The 24134-nt window shown below is 46.6% G+C and overlaps 1 protein-coding gene across 1 annotated transcript; it reads right to left on the bottom strand.

Moving 5' to 3' along the window:
* Nucleotides 1-6624: 6624 nt before the first annotated feature.
* On the bottom strand, nucleotides 6625-16752 carry TRIM16 (tripartite motif containing 16). The gene is made up of 6 exons (XM_035104663.3): nucleotides 15889-16752; nucleotides 12818-12913; nucleotides 10773-11006; nucleotides 8438-8609; nucleotides 8247-8342; nucleotides 6625-8080 (listed from the first exon to the last, which is right to left on the bottom strand). Exons 1-6 carry the CDS (start codon nucleotides 16456-16458, stop codon nucleotides 7413-7415), a joined length of 1836 nt encoding a protein of 611 aa, XP_034960554.2. The 5' UTR covers nucleotides 16459-16752; the 3' UTR covers nucleotides 6625-7412.
* Nucleotides 16753-24134: the final 7382 nt, after the last annotated feature.

Genomic DNA, 24134 nt, shown 5'->3' with positions numbered 1-24134 from the left:
AAAAAAAACCCATTTCAATCAAATTGGGATGGTAAATGTCAGTTTAAATTAAATAACCCAGTTTACCAATGATGAAAATTATTCAGGACAAAACTCCTATCTGGGACAAGTTGCTCTTTGGAGCGGAGCAAAGCTTTGGTTTATAGCATAAAAAGCAGCTGTCTTCATAAAAGCTAATAAAATACTCTGGGGATAATTAAAACTTTAATTAAAAATGTGAAGTCCAAATAGCTTTTTATGGTAGCAGGGAAACTTGTTTTGACATCCAAAATTGCCGCACAAGCCGGATCTCCCTTGTATTCTCTCCAGGCTATTTAGATGCTGGCGTTCAGCTCAAAATGTTCTCCCACTCCATCCAAAAGTGTCAATTTTTAGTGGGTTTTAAAGTGTAATGGGGACATTTGCTTTACAGCTTAATTCAAAATTATTAATCTGATCTAGAAGCAGGCTTGTTTGCATGCCAGTTTTTGCAGGATGGCTTCCCTAAATATATGGAGGGAATAAATCACATCCACAGAATAAAATGTGTTCAGCACTCTGCATGTATATGCGGCATTATTGGAGATCAAAGGTGGGCGTGTGTCCCCTTTAAACTGCAATTGGCAAAGCAGTATTGGTGGAACTGGCAGACTGCCATTCCAGGAATTACAGCTGCTGGGTGGCCAAGCAAGCTTTCTGAACATTTCCCCTAACAGCTTGTCCATATGTGACAAAGCTTGCCTCCCTCATAATCTACTTTGCCCTTTGTCACCCTCAAGTATTTTTGTTCTAATGCCGCCACCAAGAGAAGGACACACCATCGTTCAATCCCAAATTCCATCTGTGATGCAACACAAGCCCAAATTTCAGATGTCCAGGTGCCAAGCAGAGAAAATTGACCATTTATCTCTTCTCTGCATTGAGGGGTCTCTTCAAAACTCACATTATAAAAAGACCAGCCCTAAATAATCAAATGGCAAAGAGTCGGAAACTCAGGAAGGAGGATTCCTGGAGAGCCAGACTAGCATCCAAAAGGGAACCTCGGGATGCTGGGAGGAAGAAGGAAAGAAGAAAAATTGCTAAAGTTTTTTTAGGCACTGCCAGGGTCTTGACAAAAATCTCCTATCCAAAGCATTGCCTTGAAATGCAAACTCCAGCTGGTGCCAATGGAGGCATCTTTTGAAAAGCAAAAGGCAGGTTCAGAGACGTGGTTTTGATTTCTGCCAGGGTCAGAAAGAGTTAAATTTCCCCTCCCCACCCACCAACCAACCCCTCTGAGACTGCTAAGGTGTGAGTGAACATTCGCTGCATTCAGGGAATGAACATCATGTCTAGTTTGATCCCCGTTCACCAGCGTATACAAGTCTTGCTTATGCCTGCTAGTCACTAAGGGGCTCTTAGAGGCTGCCCCACATCTGCAAAAAGGGGAGGGAAAGAAGACCCAGGTAATTATTGACCAGTCAACTTGATGTTGATACCTGAAAAGTTCCTGGAACAGATAATTAAAGAGTTGGTGTGTGAGCACTTAGAAAAGGATGCTGTGATTACTAAGAACCAGCATGTTTTTCTCAAAAACAAGTCATGCCAGACAAATCTCATTTCTTTTTTTGATAAGCGTTACAAGCTTGGTGGATCAGGGGAATGCTGTGGATATAATGTATCTTGATTTCAGATAGTCTTGTGGAGAAGTTGATAAAATGTGGACTGAATTAGTCAACTGTTAGGTGGACTTATAGTTAGTTGACTGACTGGACTCAAAGAGTGCTTACTAATGGTTCCTCATCATCTTGGAAAAAAGTGACAAGTAGGGTGCCGCAGGGTCCTGGGTCCATTGTTGTTTAACATCTTTATAAACAACTTGGATGAAGGTATTAAGAGGGTGCTCATCAAATTTGCAGATGGCACCAAACTGGAAGGGATAGCTAAGGCCACTGAAGACAACTAAAAAAAAACAAGCTAAACATCACATTTAAATGAAAATCCATATTATAAGATACACAAATCAATACAGCATTTAAAATTTATAAAACAATATTGACAACATTGACAAAATAGCGGCCAAAAATATAAGTTCATACACACATTCTCCGCAACCCCACGGCTCATAATATTTCAGCTCATTAAAATACATATACACATAATGCCTGTGTCAGCAACCCCCTCCTTCAGGTTCCTCGGGCTGGAGGTGCAGCAACACAGGTGAGACCAACCACCCCCTGATGGCAAGCAGAGTCTCTATCTCCTTGCAGTTCTTCCTCACATTCAACTCCCCACATTTCCACATCGGTTTGCAAATTCATTTTGTTGTTGCTGTTAAAGCCCTCATGAAAATTCATCAGCTTTCAGTGCAGATTTATTCTAATATGCATCATCTTGTATGCAATTTTGCCTAATAGTCCCGATTTTTGCCTCGTGCATTTTTGTGTTTTGTATTTCCCCCCATTTTTTTATTCCATATATTTTCACACCACTCAAGATAGTCTCTAAGCCGTTCAGAAGATGCAATTATGCTACAATATATAGCAAACAGCAAAACTGGAAAACTACAAGACAATGCAACAAAATGCAATGAAATCCTGCCCCCCCTCCTCACCAGCAAAGCATAGCAGCACATTTTAAAAAGCATCTTAAGAGTCAGGGATCCCTTTCCCCTTCAGCGTCCCTCTTGCCAAGGCATACCCTGACTCACAATAATAACACCAACACATGCATATGCACATGGTATATGCATTTACGTACACATCACTTGACTGGAGAACTGCATTGCAAAATGCAGGAAAGTGCACCTGAACAGGGCCGGCGGCCCTATGGCAAGGCTGGGTGGCGCAGGACAGGGCAGACAGCTGCACGGCGCCGGAGGGATCTTCGCGCCAGGGCACCAGATATGCTTAAGACGGCCCTGCACCTGAGTGTGTCTTAGTTCCAGGGCCGCCTTAAGCTTATCTGGCACCATGGTGTGTGGATCCTCCGGTGCCCCCCACCCTCACCCTTACGTTTCCGTCTGGGTGGGCAGCAGCTGGAGGGCGGCTCCTCCAGCGGGATGAAGGCTCCGGGCACTGCGCGGCATGGCAGAGGCGGACGAGGGCGGTGAGCTGATGTTGGGAGGCGCCGCGTCCAGCCTCCGCCTCCTCCTTGGCGCCCTCCAGAACCTGGCGCTGTGGTTCCCCACGCCACTAACCTTTATGGCTCAGTTCATGCATTGTTTCAGAAAGTGCAAATCTGGCAGATTCACCTTTCAGCATAGCTGCCAAGTTATCCCTTTTTTAAAGGGATTTTCCATTATGCTGAATAGGCTTCCTCGCAAGAAAAGGGAAAACTTGGCAGCTATGCCTTTCAGCTCTACAATCCTATGATTCTATGAATGTCACCCCTATTTCTATGCACCAAGCTATCCTAGGCAAAGAGACTCCTGACCGCAGCTAAACATCTGGGGGCATGGCACCTTGGCAGAAATTCCCAGTCACAAACCTACTTTTGAAGGGAAGCAGGCGGAGCCCTTATCCCAGCCATAGGCAAACTCGGCTCAGAAATGATGGGAATTGTAGTCTCAAAACGTCTGGAGGGCCGAGTTTGCCTATGCCTGCCTTATCCCATGATTAGGCTCTTTTCTGGTCAGGAGCACCTCTGCCTCGTTTACATTGTGATTCACTTCATTAGCCCCCATTACTGCCTGCAAACAGGGGCAGTGGGGGCGGCCCGCCCCGAGTGGCGCGATCCCAGGGGTGCCATCACAGCTGCCCACCCCGCCCCCAAAACATGTGCCCCGCCCCAAAAGGCACACAAGGTGCATCATGCTTGTGGGTGGCGTGACACCCCTCGCTGGAAGGGAGAGCGCATGCCGGCCGAGGGAGCAAGCTGGTCCCGGCAGCTAGGCGCAGCAGGGCTTGCTCAGCCAACACGCTCTCTCCCTGGACGGAGGCAAGGGGCATGCCAGCGAGGGGCATCACAACACTGCGGAGCGGCGCCCCGCCCCCGGGGGGGTGCCTCCGCTTTGACGCCCCAGGTGCCAAAGCGGCTAGCAACGCCCCTGCCTGCAAAGATCCAGGCCATGCTTCAGAAATGGCCCCATCCCAGTCAGCAAAGGATTCTAAGGTTCCTACAGCATGTGAAGAGATTTGCATTCATCTAAAACGGCCTTCCCAAGCACTTGAGTGCAAATTGCTCTGGAAACCTTACATGAAATCATGCAACACATGACTCGCAGCCAGCACATCAGATCTGTTATGCAACAATACTGCCCCCTTGTGGGGGAAATGCATTCCTGGGCCTTCCCGAAACAGTTGTCTTGAGAGATTCCCCAAAAGTTGGTCATCTCTCCACTTTTCCTGAAAACAGTTCTTGTCTTATGAACATGTTTATTTACCCAGCCTTCAAATCAAATTGGGGGATGTATAAAACGAGTAAGTTAATTTTAACCCCACGTTTTGGCTACCCTTTATTTGACCCTGAGCAGCAACCGTTCAATGCTTCTTTTATGTCTTTTTTCCGTCACTCGCTGCTGCTAATCCTCGCTCTCGCGTTCTGCCAAAACAAACCCACATCTTACAACGTTTGTCAGAGGAAAATGGGTGCATGTTACACGAGGAGAGCCACACACAGAGACAGGCCAATTAGCTTGCCCGAATGCATTGATACGATCTGACTCCAGTTACACTGATACCAATGGAATCAAGTCACTGTAAAAACCAAGAATTTTGACTTAATTGGACTTTGTTTGTTTTTTAAGAACAACAATCAAAGGGAGCCAACAACATGCCCGACAATATTCAAAATGTTGGAATAATTATGTAGCACAGTAGAAACACTCTCTATCCAGATAACGCAGGCATTTCAAACAGAATCTCCGTTACAACCACTGCACTAGAGCCCAGTTCTTGCATTATACACATGAGGGGGTCGTCAAGCAAACAATTACTGGGCAGCTGGCACAAAATGATGGTGTGCGAGCAGCTTTTCCTGCTCCTGATGTCCCTGTGTTAGCCATGGATGTTTACAGGGGTAAAGCCAGGCCTTTTTTTTTCCAGCCAGAACTGACCAGAATGCATTGCCATTCTAAGAGAATGAGGGAGGTGTTAAAGGTAGAATGATGGTGAGTTCTGGTACCTCTTTTTTTCTAGAAAAATAGCACTGGTTAAAGCCTATGTGAATATTGGGCGACCCAGGTGGCGCTGTGGGTTAAACCACAGAGTCTAGGGCTTGCTGATCAGAAGGTCGGCGGTTCGAATCCCTGCAACGGGGTGAGCTCCCGTTGCTCGGTTCCAGCTCCTGCCCACCTAGTAGTTCGAAAGCACATCAAAGTGCAAGTAGATAAATAGGGACCGCTCCAGCAGGAAGGTAAACGGCGTTTCCGTGCGCTGCTCTGGTTCGCCAGAAGCAGCTTTGTCATGCTGGCCACATGACCCGGAAGCTGTCTGCGGACAAACGCTGGCTCCCTCGGCCTGTAGAGCGAGATGAGCGCCGCAACCCCAGAGTCGGACACGACTGGACCTGGTGGTCAGGGGCCCCTTTACCTTTTTAAAGCCTATGTGAATAGACTACCCACAAAGGCTTCCTTGGGAGCTAGAAACTTGAGTGCATAGCCTTCTTTGCCTGTGTACACATTGTACATTTAAAGCACATTCAAAGCACCTTTCCCCCTCCAATATTTCTTTGTACTGTGGTTGCTTAGGAGTTGCCCAGAATTCTTTTGAGGGGAAATGTATGCTTTGAAAGTGTTTCAAATGTATACTGTGCAGTGTGCACACAGCTCTCAGGAAAGCCCACACAGACAGAAGTCTACAATGGCAGGCTTTTCCTTTGCCTAATGGGGGGAAGCTACATGACTTTAGGAGTTCAAAGCAGATTATGGGGCACAGGTTGTCCTAAAATTTTGATGTCATCAGCCTATGCTTAAGCAGCAGAAGCCAGTTGAACAACTCATTCTCTGGCTAAGATGGCCAGTACAGGAGGAGAAATTGTACAGAGAGGAGCTATGAGACATTTCTTGTGTGCCTGTGCAGTTTGAACTCCATTTGCACAGGAGAGAAGGCAGTTTCATCATCACAGCCATTTCTCCTCCATTCCTGAATTTGCAAGTTAACGGAGTTAAAACAAAATAAGATTTCCTTTTTGTAACGCACTTCCCATGGAAGGAAAGGAGTTCTAGAGAAAAACAAAATCACTTAAAGAAAGGGAAACATTGAGTTGCTTCATTTCTCAGTTTAGAGGTGGTGTTTAACCAGCTAGCAAGCAAACAAAACTGCCAAGATGCAATCGAAAAGTTTACTCAGTGATAGCCTTGTCCAAAATGGTCCACACCCAAGTTTGCATGACCCCTGTCCTTAATCAACAGTCTTTGTACATGCCACATATTGTGAACCTATGGGTCGGGGCCCTGCTCATTTGATTTTTGCGAGCACCTAGTATTTTAAAAATCAATCAATCAATCAATGATGATCTGCTTTGCTATAGGCCAGGAATGGGCAACAGGTGGCCCACAAACGAGGTCTAGGCCCTGGGACAATTTCACCTGGTCCTTGGTTATCCAGCCACATTTCACTCATGTTATTCGTTTAGAAAATCCAAACTACAGATTTTTCCAGACAGTGTAAAGCAGAAAACAAATACTGATACCATATCAAAGCAAAGAATAAAAACATAATAAAATGTGATAAATAATAAACCAAAGTTTATTCAACCTGCCAAGATAATGCAGTAAATGATAAATGTTTGCAATTTCCTTTGCTAAGAAAGAACAGTGGTTTTCAGAAACTGAACAGCTGTAATGCTGTGGTACTGCTCATCCAGGCCACATGACAAGAGAACTGGAGACTTGCAGTGTTGCTGTTGCTATTTTTTTTAAAATGCTTCTTTACAAATGTATCAGTTGAGGATCAGGGAGCAGGTGAACACTGACGCAGCCACTGCCAGTCTTTAAAGGTGCATCAGTTCCCTACAAAGTAAGCAGCGTGACCTTGGAGATTCCCTTTCCCCCAGCAATTTCTCAATTTGGAGAAGATATTTAGTGGGCTAGCAGGCAACCAAAAAGGTAAACATGCAACGAACAATTCAGCTCACCCAATTTTGTGATGTGTTTGTTGGCCAGATAAAAGTATTGCCCTAATACAGATTAGGGTTGCCAGACTCAATAGAGGACAGGACTTTAATTGCCCTGCTCTCTTTTGAGTCTGGAAACCTTAAAGAGAAGCCAGCAGAGCCTTTGTTTAATTGCCAAGCAAAGGGTCTGCTGGTTTCTCTTTAAGGTTTCCAGACTCAAAAGAGAGCAGGGCAATTAAAGGCACAGAAGTCCTGTCCTCCATTGAGTCTGGCAACCCTAATACAGATCTTTGATTATTATTTTTTCCCCTTAGAGGCCATCATGTCTGCCTTTACCTTTTAATTAATTCAGTGGCACACTTGCAGTAAGAAGGATTGCCCATGATCACATCACTTAATCAATGGCTGCGTCCCGACTCTGATGTTTTTGTGCTTGCCTCTGCTTCGCTCTCAGGTGCCAAGGCTGTGCTGGAAGAAGCTGCTTCTCCCAAGTGGCCAGGAAGAGGTACTAGGGTGGCCGCAGCCTCATCCCACAACTTGACAATCTGCACACTGTTTTCCTTCTTGGATAGCCAGAAGGCTGGGTAGAGAGGTTCAGTAAACTTGCACTCGAACTTATGCAAGAGAGTCATGACATCCGAAGCAATGCCGTAAAAGGAGAGGGTGCCCCTGGGGTAATCCAGGTAAACTCCTATCCTGCTAAATCCCTGGACTTTCAATGGTGTCTCCACATCACTATGCCAAGCGGAGAACTCCTTCCCATTCCACTTAACACACCAGGAGAAGTCATTCCCCGAGATGCAGCTGTTGCTTTCTGACCCTTTCCGGTCAATGCTCTTGTTCGTCATGCCAATGTAAACCCCAGCCCCAAATATCTCAACCTCAAAGTAGTAGCGGCTGATGTATAAGCTTTTGCCCGACAGCACCTGGCGCCAGTGCTGAAATCTCTCTGGGTGATCCGGGTACGGGTGCTCCCACGGTGTGGTGTTGGTGACTTTGTGGTTGTCTTCCAGGAGCCTCAAATAGCGATGAGCAGTAACCGGGTCAAACGTCAATGGGCAAATATCTTTGGAGGAAGAAGAAATACATCGTATTAGTTTAAAACCACAGTTTTCCTCTCGCTGTTCCCCCTCTGCTCGCTCTACTCAAAACTCTGCTCAACAAACTGACAGGCTTGCTCTTCAGAGTCCATTCATCTTAAAGGTACAGTCATGTGTATAATTATGCCTTACATTTCAAGAAGTCACTCCTGCTTTTAGGTTCTGGGGCTGTTATGCGGTGCTTGAATGGGATCATGGCGGACACCATTGTCTTGATGCCGGCATCCTCTGCAAAAAGAAAAGGAACACAACAGCTTAGTTGCAGGAACAACAGAGGAAATGGTTGTTGGAATGGATGAGTGGAATGTTAGATAGGCACTCACCATCTTTAGCAAACTCCTGCAACTTGTCCTTATAGGAAGTTTGTAAAAGTTGTAAAATATGTTCTGTGGACTCTGTGACCACCCTTCGGATCCCTGACAATTTGTCTTTTAGGCCAATGTAGACACTGGGCAACGTGTCGTCTCCTTCGCTCTTCTTGAATTCACAGTATTCCTGTAAATAAATATCCACATACATACATAAATACTGGTAGGGCCTCTCCAGCCAACATATAGACTCCTAACCTCAATGCCATCCCACCTCCCCACACAGCAGTTAGGCAAAACAAAACAAACCCTGCATCGATTGGTGTTTTAAAAGACTAGTTGCAGTGCAGGGGCTGTTTTGTTGTGGGTCAGACACAGGTGAGAAGCCAAGGGTTCACCATTTCCACTCTGGGTGTTTGATTCTCCCCTCCTCCCCGGTCACTCTCTCTCACACACAAACCTCACACAACAATTAATATTTTTAAAACAACTATAGGAGTTGTTTTTAAGCCTAACTGGATTGCTTTTCAGGGGAGTCACAGCTGGGCTGGGCTGAGCTTATCCTTCCTTTTCAATGTGCTAAACAGGGAGGTGCTGTTAAAGAGGGATATGCACTGCTCAGCCTGGCCTCACTCCCTACAACTAACTGCTCTTCTGTGGTTGCTACAGAAAAGGATGCACACATATTGCACATGCAGGGGTGTAGGAAGTGGGGGCGGAGGGGCCGGGCCGCCCCGGGTGCCACTCTGGGAGGGGTGACAAGATGGCCCCTGCCTCGCCCCAACTGCAGAACAGCCGAGGGCGTGCACAGTCCGTATGGGCTGCTGCTCTCGCACGCCATCCATACGGGCATCCATACAGGCTGCCTCTCTCACGGTGACCATACGGGGCTGCAGCGCATGCACAGTCCGTATGGGATGCCATTTGCACAGCGTCCGTACGGGCTGCCGCACATGCGCACTCCGTACGGGATGCCACTCCTGCAGCAGCCCGTACAGTCGCCATGCAAGTGGCAGCCCGTGCAGACTGCACATGTGCGACATTCTGTACGGAGTGCGCACGCGCGGGATGCCACACATGCGCAGTCTATATGGGCTGTGCCGCCCCGGGTGCCGGAGAGGGTCCCTCCACCACTGTGCACATGATTGGTTCAAGTTATCGCAGCCTAATAACCTTCCTGTTTCTTGACCATCATTGTTATTAATATTTATCTCCACTTTTCTTTTCCAAATAAACTCAAAGTGGCCAAATCCCAGGTCCAGAGACACAGCCCCTGTTTGGCAGGCCAAGACCCATCTCATCTCCCAATCTTGCTTGGGAGGGGGAGCAGGAAGCAACAACTGCTCCAGATCAGGGCCCTGCAGGTACTCCAGGAAAGAGTGGGGCATCAGAACCAACCACAAACCTACTCAGTCATTGCCTGATGGCTGCTGGGGCAGCAGTTTCATTCTTGCCTCTTTGGCTGGATAGCTCCCCGGCTGATTCAGGCCTCCTGGTCTCAGGCTTAGCTGCTGCTGCTTCTGGAAAGTCAGACAGGTCCCCAATCTCATGGTACAAGAGGAGTTTGAGCCAAGAGGCTGAAGAAATGAAGTACATGCGCAGGAGCAGCTTCTCTCACCAGCAGCTTCTGCTCACTCAATTGCACACATTAGCTGCCCATAGAGCAGCAGCTGGTCTCACAAACACGTACACAACACATAGTTTAATGGCGGAACTTGCTCACACAGGAGACAGTGTTTTAAAACAACCTGGATTGCTTTAAAGGAGGACAGGGCAATTTCGTGGAGGATACAGCTATCCATGGCCACTTGCCACTGAATGTCAATGTTCTACCTGCACTGTCAAACCTAGTATGTCTCTGTATATCACTTGCTGGGAATTACAAGTGGGGGTGCACTTGGGTCCTGCTTGTGGGCTTCCCAAAGGCATCTGGTTGGCCACTGTGAGAACAGGATGCTGGACTAGAGGGGCCACAGGCCTGGTTGAGCATCTTGGATCACGCAAACACACAGGAGCATGCACAGCTTACAGAAAGAAATGCAACGAGACAGGGTTGCATTTCGCATGTCAAAGTGCAAGTAGATAAATAGGTACCGCTACAGTGGGTAAGTAAACGGCATTTCCATGTGCTGCTCTGGTTTGCCAGAAGCGGCTTTGTCATGCTGGCCACATGACCTGGAAGCTGTACGCCGGCTCCCTCGACCAGTAAAGTGAGATGAGCGCCACAACCCCAGAGTCATCCGCGACTGGACCTAACGGTCAGGGGTCCCTTTACCCTTTAACCCAAACCTTTGACCATTTTAAGTCAGCAACACCAATTGACTGTTTGCCTCTTTGCCACTTAAGGTACCTTCAGAAAGATGATGTCATTTGTGTGTGTGGCCATCTTCTCCAGCCTGCTCTTGCATTCCTCCATCACCACCCGCTTGTTCTCAAGGTGGATCTTTATCCCATTAGCATGATTAACGGCACCACGCTCCTTCTCCTCTAGGAAAGCTAGCACAACAGACTGAGTCTTCTTCACTGCTTGGAGCAGCTCCTCAAACTTCTCTTCAACCAAGGCTTTCACTTCAGATACGGAACTCTGCAGGGGGAGGAAATCACCATCTTTGTTGTTGGAAAAGTAACATAGTGCAGTGGTTAGAGGTCCAGTGTGGTGTGGTGGTTAAAGTGTCAGAACAAGTTCAGGAAGTTCAGCAATCAAATCTCCATTCAGCTAAGAATGTCCCTGAGTGGCCTTGGGCCAGTCACTGTCTAACCTACCTTAGAGAGTTATTGCAAATATAAAATAAGAAAGGGAGAGAGAACCATGTGTACCACCTTGAGGTCTTTGGAGCAAAGGTTGGATATAAATATAATAAATTGATTGATAAATGTGCCCATATTAATATGAGATGTGAGGGCAAAAGAAAGCTGTTGAAGGAGAGGAAACAGAAGGCACTGTGAAAATAAATGAGCAACAGAGACAGAGAATATCCCCTTCCTCTAGTAGACAGCCAACTCCTGACAAGACCAGCCTGTCAATAGCTGTCATTCAACTACTTGGCACAAGGAGTGTGCCATACCTGGTCAACATGGAGACAGAATCATCTACATCAGGGGTGGCAAACATACGGATTGTCAGATGGTGTTGGACTCTAACTCCCATCATCCCCTGCCAACATGATCAATGATTATGGATGATGGTAGCTGGAGTCCAAGAACATCTGAACGGCCGTACGTGCCCAACCCCCGAGATAAACCTTCAAGATGGAGGAGCAACCCACAGAATATTTTACATTCCTCAGGCAACTACCAGGCTGGCAGAAGTGTTGTGCAGTATAAGAAGCTTTCCAATAAGTGAAAATGAATTGCATTAGTCACTCCTCTATTATTTTAAGGAAGACCAACCCTGTGGGAATCTACCAGCCATGTGGAAATGTGACTCATCTGCTGGATGATATCATCAAGCTTTTGTTTTCACAACAGAAACCCACATAGGGATTGAGCCTGCCACTCCCCTGCCACCCTGGCCATCAAATTTGGCACATGTGAGTAACAATCCAGACAAGGTAAGAAGTGTTTTGGGTCCATAGGATCACTGACCCAGGAGTAGGTTTGTGATGGAAGGGTGGGTTTAAAAAAAATGGTATTTATATATATATTACACACACACACACACACACACACACACACATACACACGCTGACATAAGAAATGAAATGATATACAAAACTGGTTTACAAACTTGTGAGTGTTGTAGAGAGATACAATAACTAAGGAAGAGTTTATCTGATGGGTCACAGGTTTTGTGGCTATACTTTGAGAAGAATCAAAAAACAAGATGCTAAACCGCAAACTCTAGTCCCTGTTTTTCCATGATGACAATGGTCAGCATCAGCACTCGGCATCCTAGGGCCACTTCCATGGTCCTTCACATCATGAAGCTACATCTGAAAGCCATCATTTGGATTTCCCAGAGAGTTACGACATCAGATGCTCCAGGGCATCCTTCCCCAAGCCAGTGCCCTCTAAATGTTTTGGGCTCCAATTCCAATCATCCCTGACCACTGGCCATGCTGGGATGGGAGTTGGTGTCCAACAACATCTGTAGGGCACCAGGTTGTTCCAGGACATTATGAGAAATTGCTGCTGTTGCTAACACTACCTGTGCCTGAGGGGTCCACCAGAGGACATTTTGCCCAGGACCTTTCCAAACCTGGAGCCAGCCCTGGTCCAGATTGTTTTGTGGGGTTACAGTCAGTTAGCAAAGTCTACAAAGATACAGCCTGCTTATAACAAAAAGAGGGCTATGGGAAGAATGGCTTTCTTAATACAGTACAATACAGCTAATTTGAGACCAACCTGAAAGGGAACTTAGCTTCAAAGAAAGAAGTGGCCTAGTGAAAATCTTACCACTATAGACTCTGAATTTCTCTGCAGCTTATCAATTGCATTTTCTGCTGACTTCAGTTTCCAGTCATAGCCTGCTTCGAGCTGAATAAGTTCGTACTGTGGGTAGATAAAATCAGAGGTTATTGAAAGAGGCAACTCAACAACAGTTTTTAAAGGCCATGGAAATATCCATTTCCCCTTAAAAGCAATCAAGCTGGGATTTGTATCCGCTAAGGGCCAAAGTGCACATTACATTAAATGTTCAATCATGGGCTAACAAACCTAGACAGATAGAGGTGCTTTTGGTCAGTAGGAAAGCTTAGCCCATCAGATGTACCGGATGAGGATGCACTGCCCTTCAAGGACAAGGTTTGCAGTTTGGGGTACTCTTGGAACCCAACTTTGCCATGGGATTGTCAGGTGTCAGCAGTGCTTTTGCACAGCTTTGACCAGTGTGCCAGTTGTGCCCTTTCCTGGAGAAATCAGATCAATACTGTCACACATGTTTTGATCACATCTAGATGAGATGCCTGCAATGTGCTCCACATGAACACATGAACACAATTGGTTCTGGAAGTCTGTTCATAAACTGAAGCGTTCATAAGCTGAAGCGAACTTTCCCATTGAAAGTAATGGAAAGTGGATTAATCTGTTCCAGATGGTCCGCGGAGTACTTAAACTGAAGCGTTCATAAACTGAAGCGAACTTTCCCATTGAAAGTAATGGAAAGTGGATTAATCCGTTCCAGACGGGTCCACGGAGGACTCAACCTGAAGCGTACTTAACCCGAAGCATGGGTGTAATTGGTTCTGGAAGTCTGTTCATAAACTGAAGCGTTCATAAACTGAAGCGAACTTTCCCACTGAAAGTAATGGAAAGTGAATTAATCCGTTCCAGATGGGTCCGCGGCGTTCGTAAACAGAAAATTTGTAAACCGAGGTGTTCATAAACCGAGGTTCCACTGTATTCAGAAACTTCAGCTGAGGCAAGATGTGGCAGGAACAACATTAGCCAGTTTTGCTTTCAAAAGCAACATGTTCCTGAAATATACTACATTATTTGGTTCCTCTGGGCCTTTAAGGTGGGGGAGGATCTACTTGTGACTAAGAGCATGTCCACATGCATTTAATACTGCATGCAGGTGCATTTTGGGGGTGCTAAACACTTGGCGGCATCCCCATGTCATTCCTGTACCACACCTTCAGTTCATCTAAATTTGCATTCTTCAGGGGGACAGATTAACAAATCCCTTTGGTATTAAATACAAAACATTAAATAATAGTTATATCCCGGAAGACAGGAATAGACAGAAAAAGCCAAAAGCTCACACCTTCTACACAGGTAGTCATAGCGGCTATTTCATAGTGCCTCTTTCACCCAAACTATGATTCACAGCAATTTCTGGAATTATTGCTACATTATAAAAGCCTCAGGGTGGGAAAGTTTCAATGCAGAATCTGGGACATGGAAACAATCATCCAAATGGGAGGAAATCAGAACTCCATCGTACTTGTTTGCCCAAAACTGCACCCCAATTCAAGAAAACAGCATTAAGACCACCGGGAACTCCTTTGAGATTATTGCTGTAGGTCTGTTTACTTTTAAGCTAAATATTTTACAAGGACCATGTAAAGTCCATGCTTGTTTTTGCCTAAACATCTGAATGAAAGATGCAGCGGCTTATTTTTAACACTGGGTGAAATGGGTGTTCATATTCAGTGGTTTAAATAACACCCACCCTTGCATAACTACTGGGGAGGGATGGGTGATATGAGTCCCTTTGTGATAGAAAGGGAAGGTGGAAAGGAGGAAGTAATTATTACATTATTTCTTATATTCTGCCCTTCCTCCCACATAGCCAACAATCATAAAAGGACGACATTAAAACCAGCATTTTAAAACCTCAGTTCAGAATACCTTGCAATATCCAATACGCTACATTGGATATTATAACACAAATCATATCAACGGGGGCACTGTAATTATGCTCCACTGCTCCAGTGCCCCATGAGAGTAAATTTCTAAGCTGCTGCCTGAGTCAAGATAGTGTGGGAGACCATTTGATCTCAACTGGACAGGAGTTCTGTAACTAGGGTGACACCACTGAAAAAGTCCTTCTTGCAGTGGTTCCTTGAACCATATACCACTGGGTGCAAGTAGAGTTCAAGTGCAAGACCTACCATGCGCACAATTGCAACAACAATGCTAACTATCTCTTTGAGTGAATGAATCTTAACTTCAATAGCTATTGGTCCCATGATGGTGTCGTTTATTAGAACCTCTCACTGCAGCTGAGGATCTTTCCAGGTCAATTTCTACCTTGAGCTTCTAGCCGTAGGAATTATGCCTACTGAACTACTGATTCTCTTGTCCTGTGGCAGCTACATTTTTGTCTCAGTCCTCACTGAGAGTCAAGACATAAAGCCAAGGGCTGAGCCACAGAGCCAGTCATCTAAACTGCCAGAAATACAGGCATGGATCAGCATTGGACACTCGGTCACAGCTTCCCAGCATCTGCATCCAAGGGCCAAAAGCTGATCTGGGCCAAATTCTGCATGTGCTGCCAGTGGTGAAACAACCAGTTCAGTCCTTAGTAATATAGCAAACTCCCCAGTTGCCCTGGGCTTGGGATAATTGCAAGCAGGCCCCGTGTGTAGATAACACTTGGCAATACCACCCTTTTCTAACAGAAAGCAGGCACACCCCATTTTTGTCCATCCAACTTTTGTCAGATTTCCCCTGAACTGTGATCCCTTCTGTGGGATGGCCTCCTGGGTTTCATAATATGTCAAGCTACATAACCATGAAACCCCAGGCATCCGACATTGGCAGCAAAACCCTAGCATGTTTACTCAGCAGCAAGCTCCGCTGCATTCAGTGAAGCCTGTTCTCTAGTAAGTTTGCAATTCTACACAATCTTAACATGATATCAAGCAGGAATCCCTTGGCAGCACTCTGGGCCAGCCATGCACATGTAAAAAGGCTGTGTGCGTGTGAATGAGAGAACCCTCTAGCCCCCATATTTCCTAGCAAGCCACTATGCCATGACATTCCCCCTGAACATTGACAGTGCTCAGAAAGCTACAGTTTACCTCCTTTTCTTTCCTGGCTACCCCACAGGTGACAGCCTTGTGCCCCTGGTGTCCATCTGCAAGGCACTCCTCACAGACACACACAAGGTCAGTATGGCAGAACCAACCAAGGTGCCTCTTGTGGACTTCGCAGCTCTGCATGTCAATGTCCTTCATTGGATCCATAAGCTTATGGGTCTGGAGTTTGGCGTTCTCCAAGTGAGGCTTCAAGTGATCCTGGCAATAGTTTACCATGCAGGTCAAGCAGGACTTCACTGCCAGCACCTTCTCAGCCAAGCAGAAGTCACAGAGGACCTCTTCTCCCTCTACCGCGTCCCCTTCCCCAATCTTGCTTGGTGGTGGCTCCTCTTTGGATCCATTTTCAGTCACATTCTCTCCCAGGCCTACTCCATTGCTGGGAGTGTGTCCTCCTCTTTCTGGATCCGATGACAGAGGGTCTGCTTCATTTTTCAGTCCAACGCTCTCACACTCTTCCTCGCAGATCTGTGACCCATTTGCCACATGGTTGGAGTCTTCAAGTGTCGGTTCTCGAGGCAGTTCTTTGGGACAGCTGGATTCAGAGTCAGCCATTTTATAATATTTCCTGAACAGAGCTGCTTCTCCAACTCCGACAGCTGCTGCCTTCTAAGGTGTTTGCACTGTAGCTGCACGCAGTCCAGATATGAAAGAACAGTCACACCTGAACACTCCTCAGTGCCTCAGGATATTAACTCTTTCCTGTCACCTTCCATAAGCTTGAATTAAATTACGCAGCTTGGCATCCAATAAAACAAGCTGCTGCCGTGTTCGGCCTCTTCTCTGTTGAGATTGCTGCGGATAAGCACCAATCCACAAGTGGCTAGTTATCTTTCTCATTTTCAAAAGGAAGGGGGAGGCCCTAACCAGAAGGGATGGTGCGTAGTTCAGGAAATACCTGGCATTATTACTCATTCCTTCTCTCAGCTTAACTCTGTGTAATGTATACAGACCGAGAGGCTTTTCTGAAGCTGGAATGTGGCTTGGGAGGCATGAGAAAGAATTCTGGAAGACAGTGATGGGAAACTCTGTGGCTTTCCGGATTTTGCTGAACTCCAGCTCCCATCAGCCCCAGCAATGGGGCAATGGTCAGGGATGAAGGGAGATACGAGTCCAGCTATACCTGGCAGAGCACAGGTTCCCCAACCCTGGTGCAAGAACACACTGCACAATCCTATACATTTCTGCTCAGAAGTCCCGTTGCATGAAATTGGAAACCAAAAGAAAAAGGCACAGCACAAGAATGATTCAAATTAATATGGCAATATGTGGGGGGGGGGTTGGGGGGAGGGCAGACTGTCAAAGCAAATAAAAGCATCCAAACAAGAAAATGTGGAGGACAACCCTTATGGACAATTCTATAGGTTCAGGCAGCACAATCTCTTGGAAGCAAGCTCCATTGAACTTCATGAATTGTGTGAGACTTTGTTTAAAAGGCTAACATGCTCAGGGATAGACTGCTAGTTGATCATTCAATGCTACCCCACAGGTTTGGAGATTGATTGCACATGGTCTGAGAAGCCGATGAAGAGGAGAGCTTGGGGTGACGAATCAGGAAGATACAAGGGCCTGGGAGGGAACTTCATCAAGATTCTGAATATTCAGGTTGCATATTGTACGTTCTCTGGGCAATGTGCACATTCTCTCATCATTATGCATAGTCTCCAAGAAACATGCCTCTTTTTTCTATCTGTAGTTCAGAAACTAGCAATGTGAAGGCACTGGGCTGCTTGTCAATCACAGCTTAATCTTACAGGACCCACAACATACCCTCCCCAGATCAGCTGATGGGTTGTAGGACTCCAGAAAAGACTTTTTTTTTTTGCATTTCATCCTCTTTATCATCCCTCTCAGCTGTTTTCCACTCAGCTGCGCAACACAAGCGAAATTGTAGGGAGAGGAAAGTTTTAAATCCTGCCTGTCCCACCATCCTGGTGTAAATTGCGCCTCCTGCCATGCTGCTATTAAGCTTAGGGAAAAGTTCGGAAGCGGCATGGGGGTCAATCATCATTAGAATTGCAGTGGAGGGAAGAGTTAACCACCTGAGGAAGGGTTGCTCAGCAGAGAAAAGAGGGCTGGGAGAGCTTTCAATAAGCAGAAACTGAGTTTTCTTGTTACACCATTTGGGTTTGCCTTAAGGAAGCAAGAGACCCTGCAGCCTCCATGCCTCAAAGCCCTGTTTCTCCTACTGGTCCCCTTCACCCTCTCTCTGCTGCCCTGCCTTCTGCAGCAAACAGGAGTTCAGTTTGTATTCCCCACAACAGATGGGAAAGAGAGGGTGGGCAAAGGGATCTGAGGACGGGCTATGGGGCAGGGAGCCAACCAGCTGGATAGTCTTCCTGCTGCCTCAAGACATTTAAAGGATTCTCATATGAAGACATGGCAAATATTGGTGCATTGTTGCTTAGGAAAAATCCAAACATTGTGGCCCCAGTTTGCCATGTATTCTTAGGTTTCGTGCAGAACCTAAGGCTTTTGTCTATACAGTTTCTTAAGATTACAGAAGACCTCATCTTTCAAGGTGAATGCGGTCCTAAAGCTTATGTTATTTGCTATGCTGAGTCAAATGTATGATGCCAGATACAGAGCAGATAAACAGGTAACTGCCCATGGAAAGCAGGGTTGACAGGCACCGCCTATCAGCTGGTGATTGGTGCTTGCAAAGCCTTTTGCATTCTCAGTTCACGTGGGGCATTGCTGAGGGTTAACTGGCCTGGCCGATACCCCACATGGACTGTGCATGTGGCTCTAAAGATAATGTCCCCACATTTGCTACAGGATGCAGGAGTTCCTTGACATATGAGTTGACATGGAAAGAAAGTCTGAAAACCATGCCCATCAGGTTGCCAGTTTGCAACTCACTGCAACCAGGGGCGGAGGAAGCCGCTGCGGGACCCAGGGGCAGGGTGTCTTCACGCAGCATGCATGTGTGATGTCACCACGCATGCTCTGCCACCCAGCAAACCCCTCCGGCACCCGCATACGCACACGGCACCAGGGCAGTCTCGAGCAGGTCGGGCGCTCTGGCGCTGAGGCACGGAGATCGCTCCAGCGCCCCCGCCCTCGCAGCGTGCAGCATGGCTTCCCGGCGCCCTGGCACCCTGCACCACCAGGACTATACCTAGAGCCGGCCCTGCAGGGCGCTCCCCCCGGCAGATACGCCAAAGCTTCTGGCTGGGTGGAGCCAGGGGCGGAGCACCGTGTGTGCATGGGGGAGCCAGCCATGAGTTGCTGGAGGGCCCCAAAGCATTCCGGAGCGAGGATGGGCGCTGCATCTATTGCTTAGCGCATAGCCCATCCTGGCTCCGCAGCGCTTTCTGCCCCTCCAGCACGTCACGGCCAGCTCAACCTCCCGCAAGCGCACACATGGTGTTCCCCGCCCCCTTTGGCAGATACACCGAAGCTTCCTGCTGGGTAGAGCCACGGAGGCCCTGGCCCGCCCAGGAAGCTTCAGTGTAAATATGCCGGGGGGAGCACCATGTGTGCGCTTTCAGGAGGCGGAGCCGGCCGCAACATGCTAGGGCGGAAAGCATTACAGAGCAACTCTAGCAACCGCACGCTGGCCAAGCAAGTGAGCCAGCTGCCAAGCGAGATGTTTTACCGGGTGGGGGCTGGCTGCTCACTCGCCAGGGGGGCACTGAGTGGCACCCTCCCCAGAGTGGAACCCGGGGCGCACCGCCCCTATCGCCACCCCCTTGCTACGCCACTGACTGCAACCATCTTGAGAAGCTGTGGTTTTCTGGATAGAGAACAAGTCGCACACAACAGAGGGGAAATTTCCCGGAGTGATTTTGTTAGCTAATGTGACCACTGAACCCTGGGCAGAAATTTCAGGAAGATTATACAAACGCTGCCAAAATGGGGCAGAACTAACCGTGTCGCAATGCTCAGATCAGGGCCGTCTTAAGTATATTTGGCGCCCTGGCGCTGTGGTGCGACGGATCCCTCCGACGCCCCCACCCCACCCCGTTTCCCAGTGTGGCAGACGGCCAGAGCTGGGCGGGCGGGCCAGCAGGCGGGCGGGCGCCGTGCACAGCGCGGCTGCCGGGGGTGCAGCTCCGCAGCGGGTGGGCAGGCGCAGCTCCGCAGTGGGCAGGCGGGTGGGCGCAGCTATGCAGCGCCCCCCCTGGCGGGCGCCCTGACACCCTGCGCCACCCAGCCTGGCCGTAGGGCCGGCCCTGGCTCAGATCACAATATGTAACTGCCGACCAGCTATTTTTCACATACCTTTTCTATGAGACTGACTACTGTGCAAATGATTGTTATAAGCATATCAAAAGGTCTTGATCAGGCTTCCTCCAGATGCTTTGAGACTACAGTTCCCATCATGCCTGACCACTGGTCCTGCTAGCTAGGGATCATGGGAGTTGTAGGCGAAAGACATCTGGAGGGCCAAGGTTGAGGAAGCCTGGCCTTATCACCTGTGATGCTGTCACCATGAGTGATGAAAGCTCTCCCCATGCTGCATATTTACAGTGGTTTGTGCCTTTGAAATGTCTGCCTGAACTGTACCACTCAAACTGAAGCACATATGCAGTCTTTTAAAAACAAGGGTGTTCTTCCTTTCTAGCACTTGAGCATGCACATTTCCTGATAATAAATTTTTTAAAAAAGAGGTGGAGGCAGAAGCACCCAGTTGGAAAGGATGTTTCCACCACCACCAAGAAAACTGGTATAAACCGAGGATGGAGTATTGCAGATTCTACTTGTGCTGCTTTAACACTGAAAGCAAAATCTGGATTTTATTGTCATCTGGAATGACTCCCAGATTTAAATGCTTCTTCCTGCTCCATTGCAAAATGGGGAAATCTACATCTTCCTTATTGCTAGTAAAAGAAGTCATGTCACATGAGGCAAAACACACCGAGGCAATACTTTCCAGCAGTTCACATAAAACCCCAAATCCATCAAAGCCTGCAAAAACTCGAATCCTGTTTATAAGCAGAGGGAAAGCATTAATCTCTAGCTTTCGTATTTTGTACCCATTAAACTGTAATGCAAGGTGACATTGTTTCTGCTAGAAGTTCTGGTCTTGATGTAAGAGTATATGATATCCAACAGGATAGAACCTAACGAGGTAATGATGGCTGTCAAAGGCAGTATGCCTCAATACTGGTTGCTGCAGGTCACACGTGGGGAGGGAGCTGTTGGGTTCCTGTTGTACTTACAGGCTTCCTGTCAGGCATCTGGTTGGCCATGGTGAGAACAGGATTCTGGACTAGATGGGTCTTTGGCAGGATTAACGGGGCTCTTATGCTCTTGGTGGAGGGGGGGGGAGATGAAGCAAGAGTCATTCAATTGAGACATTAAGTCTGCTTTTGGCAACGATGGGAATTAACAGCACATTTTCTTGATGTAGCAGACCCTCCACTATTAGATGTCTTTTAAAGTATCACTGGACACCATCCAGGTGAAATTAATATATTCTTGCTGTGGTGTTTTTTTAAAAAAAAAAATGGATGCATTGAATTTCTGTCAACTGTTAATCACCTTCTTTTTGACTGGTTTCTCCCTGGGGATCAAGACCATGTGATGCAAAGTGAAATAAAAAGATTTGACAAGGAACACTGGTGCAGCCATGTCCTAGCACCACAGAGGTCTTGTTTAGATTTAAAATCTGTCATCACAACAAGTGTGAAAATGCTGTATAATATGCATGTAATACATAGAAGCATAGGAAGCCGTCTTACATCAAGTCACACTCTTGGATCATCTAGCTCAGTACTGCCTCCAACAGCAACAGGAAACTAGATCTGGTGACAGTGCCACCCTCTGCAGCCCAAACTTTTCCTTTGTACCCCGGGCTTTGCACCCCCAGTATGTTGTTGTTTAGTCGTTTAGTCGTGTCCAACTCTTCGTGACCCCATGGACCACAGCACGCCAGGCACTCCTGTCTTGCACTGCCTCCCACAGTTTGGTCAAACTCATGTTCGTAGCTTCGAGAACACTGTCCAGCCATCTCGGCCTTCTGTCGTCCCCTTCTCCTAGTGCCCTCCATCTTTCCCAACATCAAGGTCTTTTCCAGGGAGTCTTCTCTTCTCATGAGGTGGCCAAAGTATTGGAGCCTCAGCTTCACGATCTGTCCTTCCAGTGAGCACTGAGTATACAGTATACTGAGGGACTTTTAAAGAGTAAGAAGGTTTATCTCCAATAAAGGCTTTATTTAAAGACATGGTCACAGAGGTTTAAATTGCAGGAAACTCTTTAACTGCTGTCTTTCAAGATGGTCTCATAATGCCAAGATTGGAGATACTCCTCAGCCTGCTGCTTTTCATTGTCAAACAGCAGGCAGATGCTTACCTTTCTGACCTTAGCCCTTAACACCACAGCACTAAGAGTGGAGATAAGCTTATCCCAAATTTTAGTGCTGTGGTGTTTAGTTCTAAGATCAGAGATACCTCATCTCTGATCTCCGCACTTACTGCTTAGAAGATCAGAGATAACATAACATATCTTCACGCCAAATGTCATAACATTAGGTTCCTGGGCATGGTTTGTGTCAATGTAGTCAACACCTACACATGCCCCTTCCCTGTATAAGAAGCATACAGTACTAATCTTCTGTTGGCAAGGGAGAAATGGAAACCCATATCCTTTCTTAATTTCTGGTGGGTTTTTGATTCCCTCCTACAGTGTAGGTGATTGACTGGTTGATAAGATTTCTTACCTGCCCTTCTCTATAAGGCCCCAGCGCAGCTTATAGAAATAGAAAATGCAAAGATATAAACAGATAAAATCATACAGTTATGAAATATATAAAATACATAAAAATCATTCCAAATGGAACAGAACCATGCTAATTCAGCAATAGAGTTGGGTGCGACAAAACAAACACATTGCTAAGGAGTTAAGGCAACAGCTACTGCTGAGCAATGGGCTTCTAGCTGCTAAGGAGTTAAGGCAAGGGCTGGAACCCAGCACAGAGCTAGATGCTTAGCCAATTAAAATCAATAGGCTGAGGTAACTTGGCTCTGCACAGGATTGTGGCAGAATACAAAAAACCATATCATCATAGAACTTTATATTGAGAAATCACAAAAATCCTTCTCTGTGTACCACTGGGAATGCTTTTATTGAACATCAAATGAACAAAAAACTTGCCAACTGCAGTGGTTACTGTTATTTTTTACGTGCAATTTTTTTAATTTTGTGTGTGTGTGTTGTGTCACAATATTTATTCAGATTTACAACAATCATGCTATAATTTTATAATTACATTGTACTAAACAGTATATATATATATGGCTCAATGTCTTCTTGAGCTTTCTTTCATCAATACATAAAAAGATGCTCCATTTTTCAATAAAAATATGAAAAAGGTGTTAGTTAGCTTTACCATGTGGGGCCACCACTAAGATCCTGAAAATATAGTAAGTAGCAGTCAATGTGGTAGGAAGAACTGCTGAGCCATCCTCCTGACCCCAAGGTTACTACAGCTTATGATTGGGGCAGGGCAGGGCAGTAGCACTCCAGGTGCCCGAGTGGCTAGCTCCGCCACTGGTAGTAACAAGGCCACACCTGCATGGACACACCAATGGAGCCAATCTGGTGTTCCCTCTGATGGGTCCACACAGGCCTGATGACACCATTGCCCTTCCACATCCTATTCCCATCCAGGTAGTAATGCCAGCATCAGGAGGTCATCTCCATGGGTCTGCCCGCCCACAATGGCTGCAGCAATCTATTGTTCTCTTCAGCTTTATTTTGACTTACGGTATTAGTCACTCACTACAAAAGAGTCTCTAAGCGACTTGCAAAAAATTAAGAGCCAAAGTCATAGCATAAAAAAGGAATACATTACAGTAAAACCATTACAGTGCCCAGTAAACAGACACAGCAAAACAGCAAAACTTCAGCGGCAGAAAATAGTAAATAAAGAGCAGAATATTTATCATAATCCATCAAATGTCTGGGGTTTTTATCTGATGCAGAAAGGATTGTAATGATGGTTCTGTTGGGTATAATGCTGGGGTTCTTATTTTTCCTCCACTTGCATTATATGAGCAGCTGTTCAAAGATGTACAGTGGTACCTCTACTTATGAATGACTCGACTTACGAATGTTTCCACTTACGAATGGAGCTCCGTCCACCATCTTGGATGCGGTTTAGATAGGATTTTTTCTACTTACGAATTTTTAGATAGGGTTGCTTCAACTTATGATTTTTTTCTCTCAATGCATTCCTATGGGATTCGACTAACAAATTTTCCGACTTACGAATGTGCGTTCGG

The sequence above is a fragment of the Zootoca vivipara genome, chromosome 2 (assembly GCF_965207765.1).
Source record: "Zootoca vivipara chromosome 2, rZooViv2.hap1.1, whole genome shotgun sequence".
In the NCBI taxonomy this organism is placed as follows: domain Eukaryota; kingdom Metazoa; phylum Chordata; class Lepidosauria; order Squamata; family Lacertidae; genus Zootoca; species Zootoca vivipara.
Note: the sequence above shows the minus strand (reverse complement) of the source record. Positions and strands in the feature narration are given on the sequence as shown.

Coding starts and splice junctions, on each gene's coding strand:
- TRIM16 (XM_035104663.3), bottom strand. CDS start 16,458: ATGGCTGACTCTGAATCCAGCTGTCCCAAAGAACTGCCTCGAGAACCG. Junction 8,343..8,437: donor GCAGGAGTTTGCTAAAGATG/GTGAGTGCCTAT, acceptor TTCTTTTTGCAG/AGGATGCCGGCATCAAGACA. Junction 8,081..8,246: donor CAGGAGTGACTTCTTGAAAT/GTAAGGCATAAT, acceptor CTTCCTCCAAAG/ATATTTGCCCATTGACGTTT.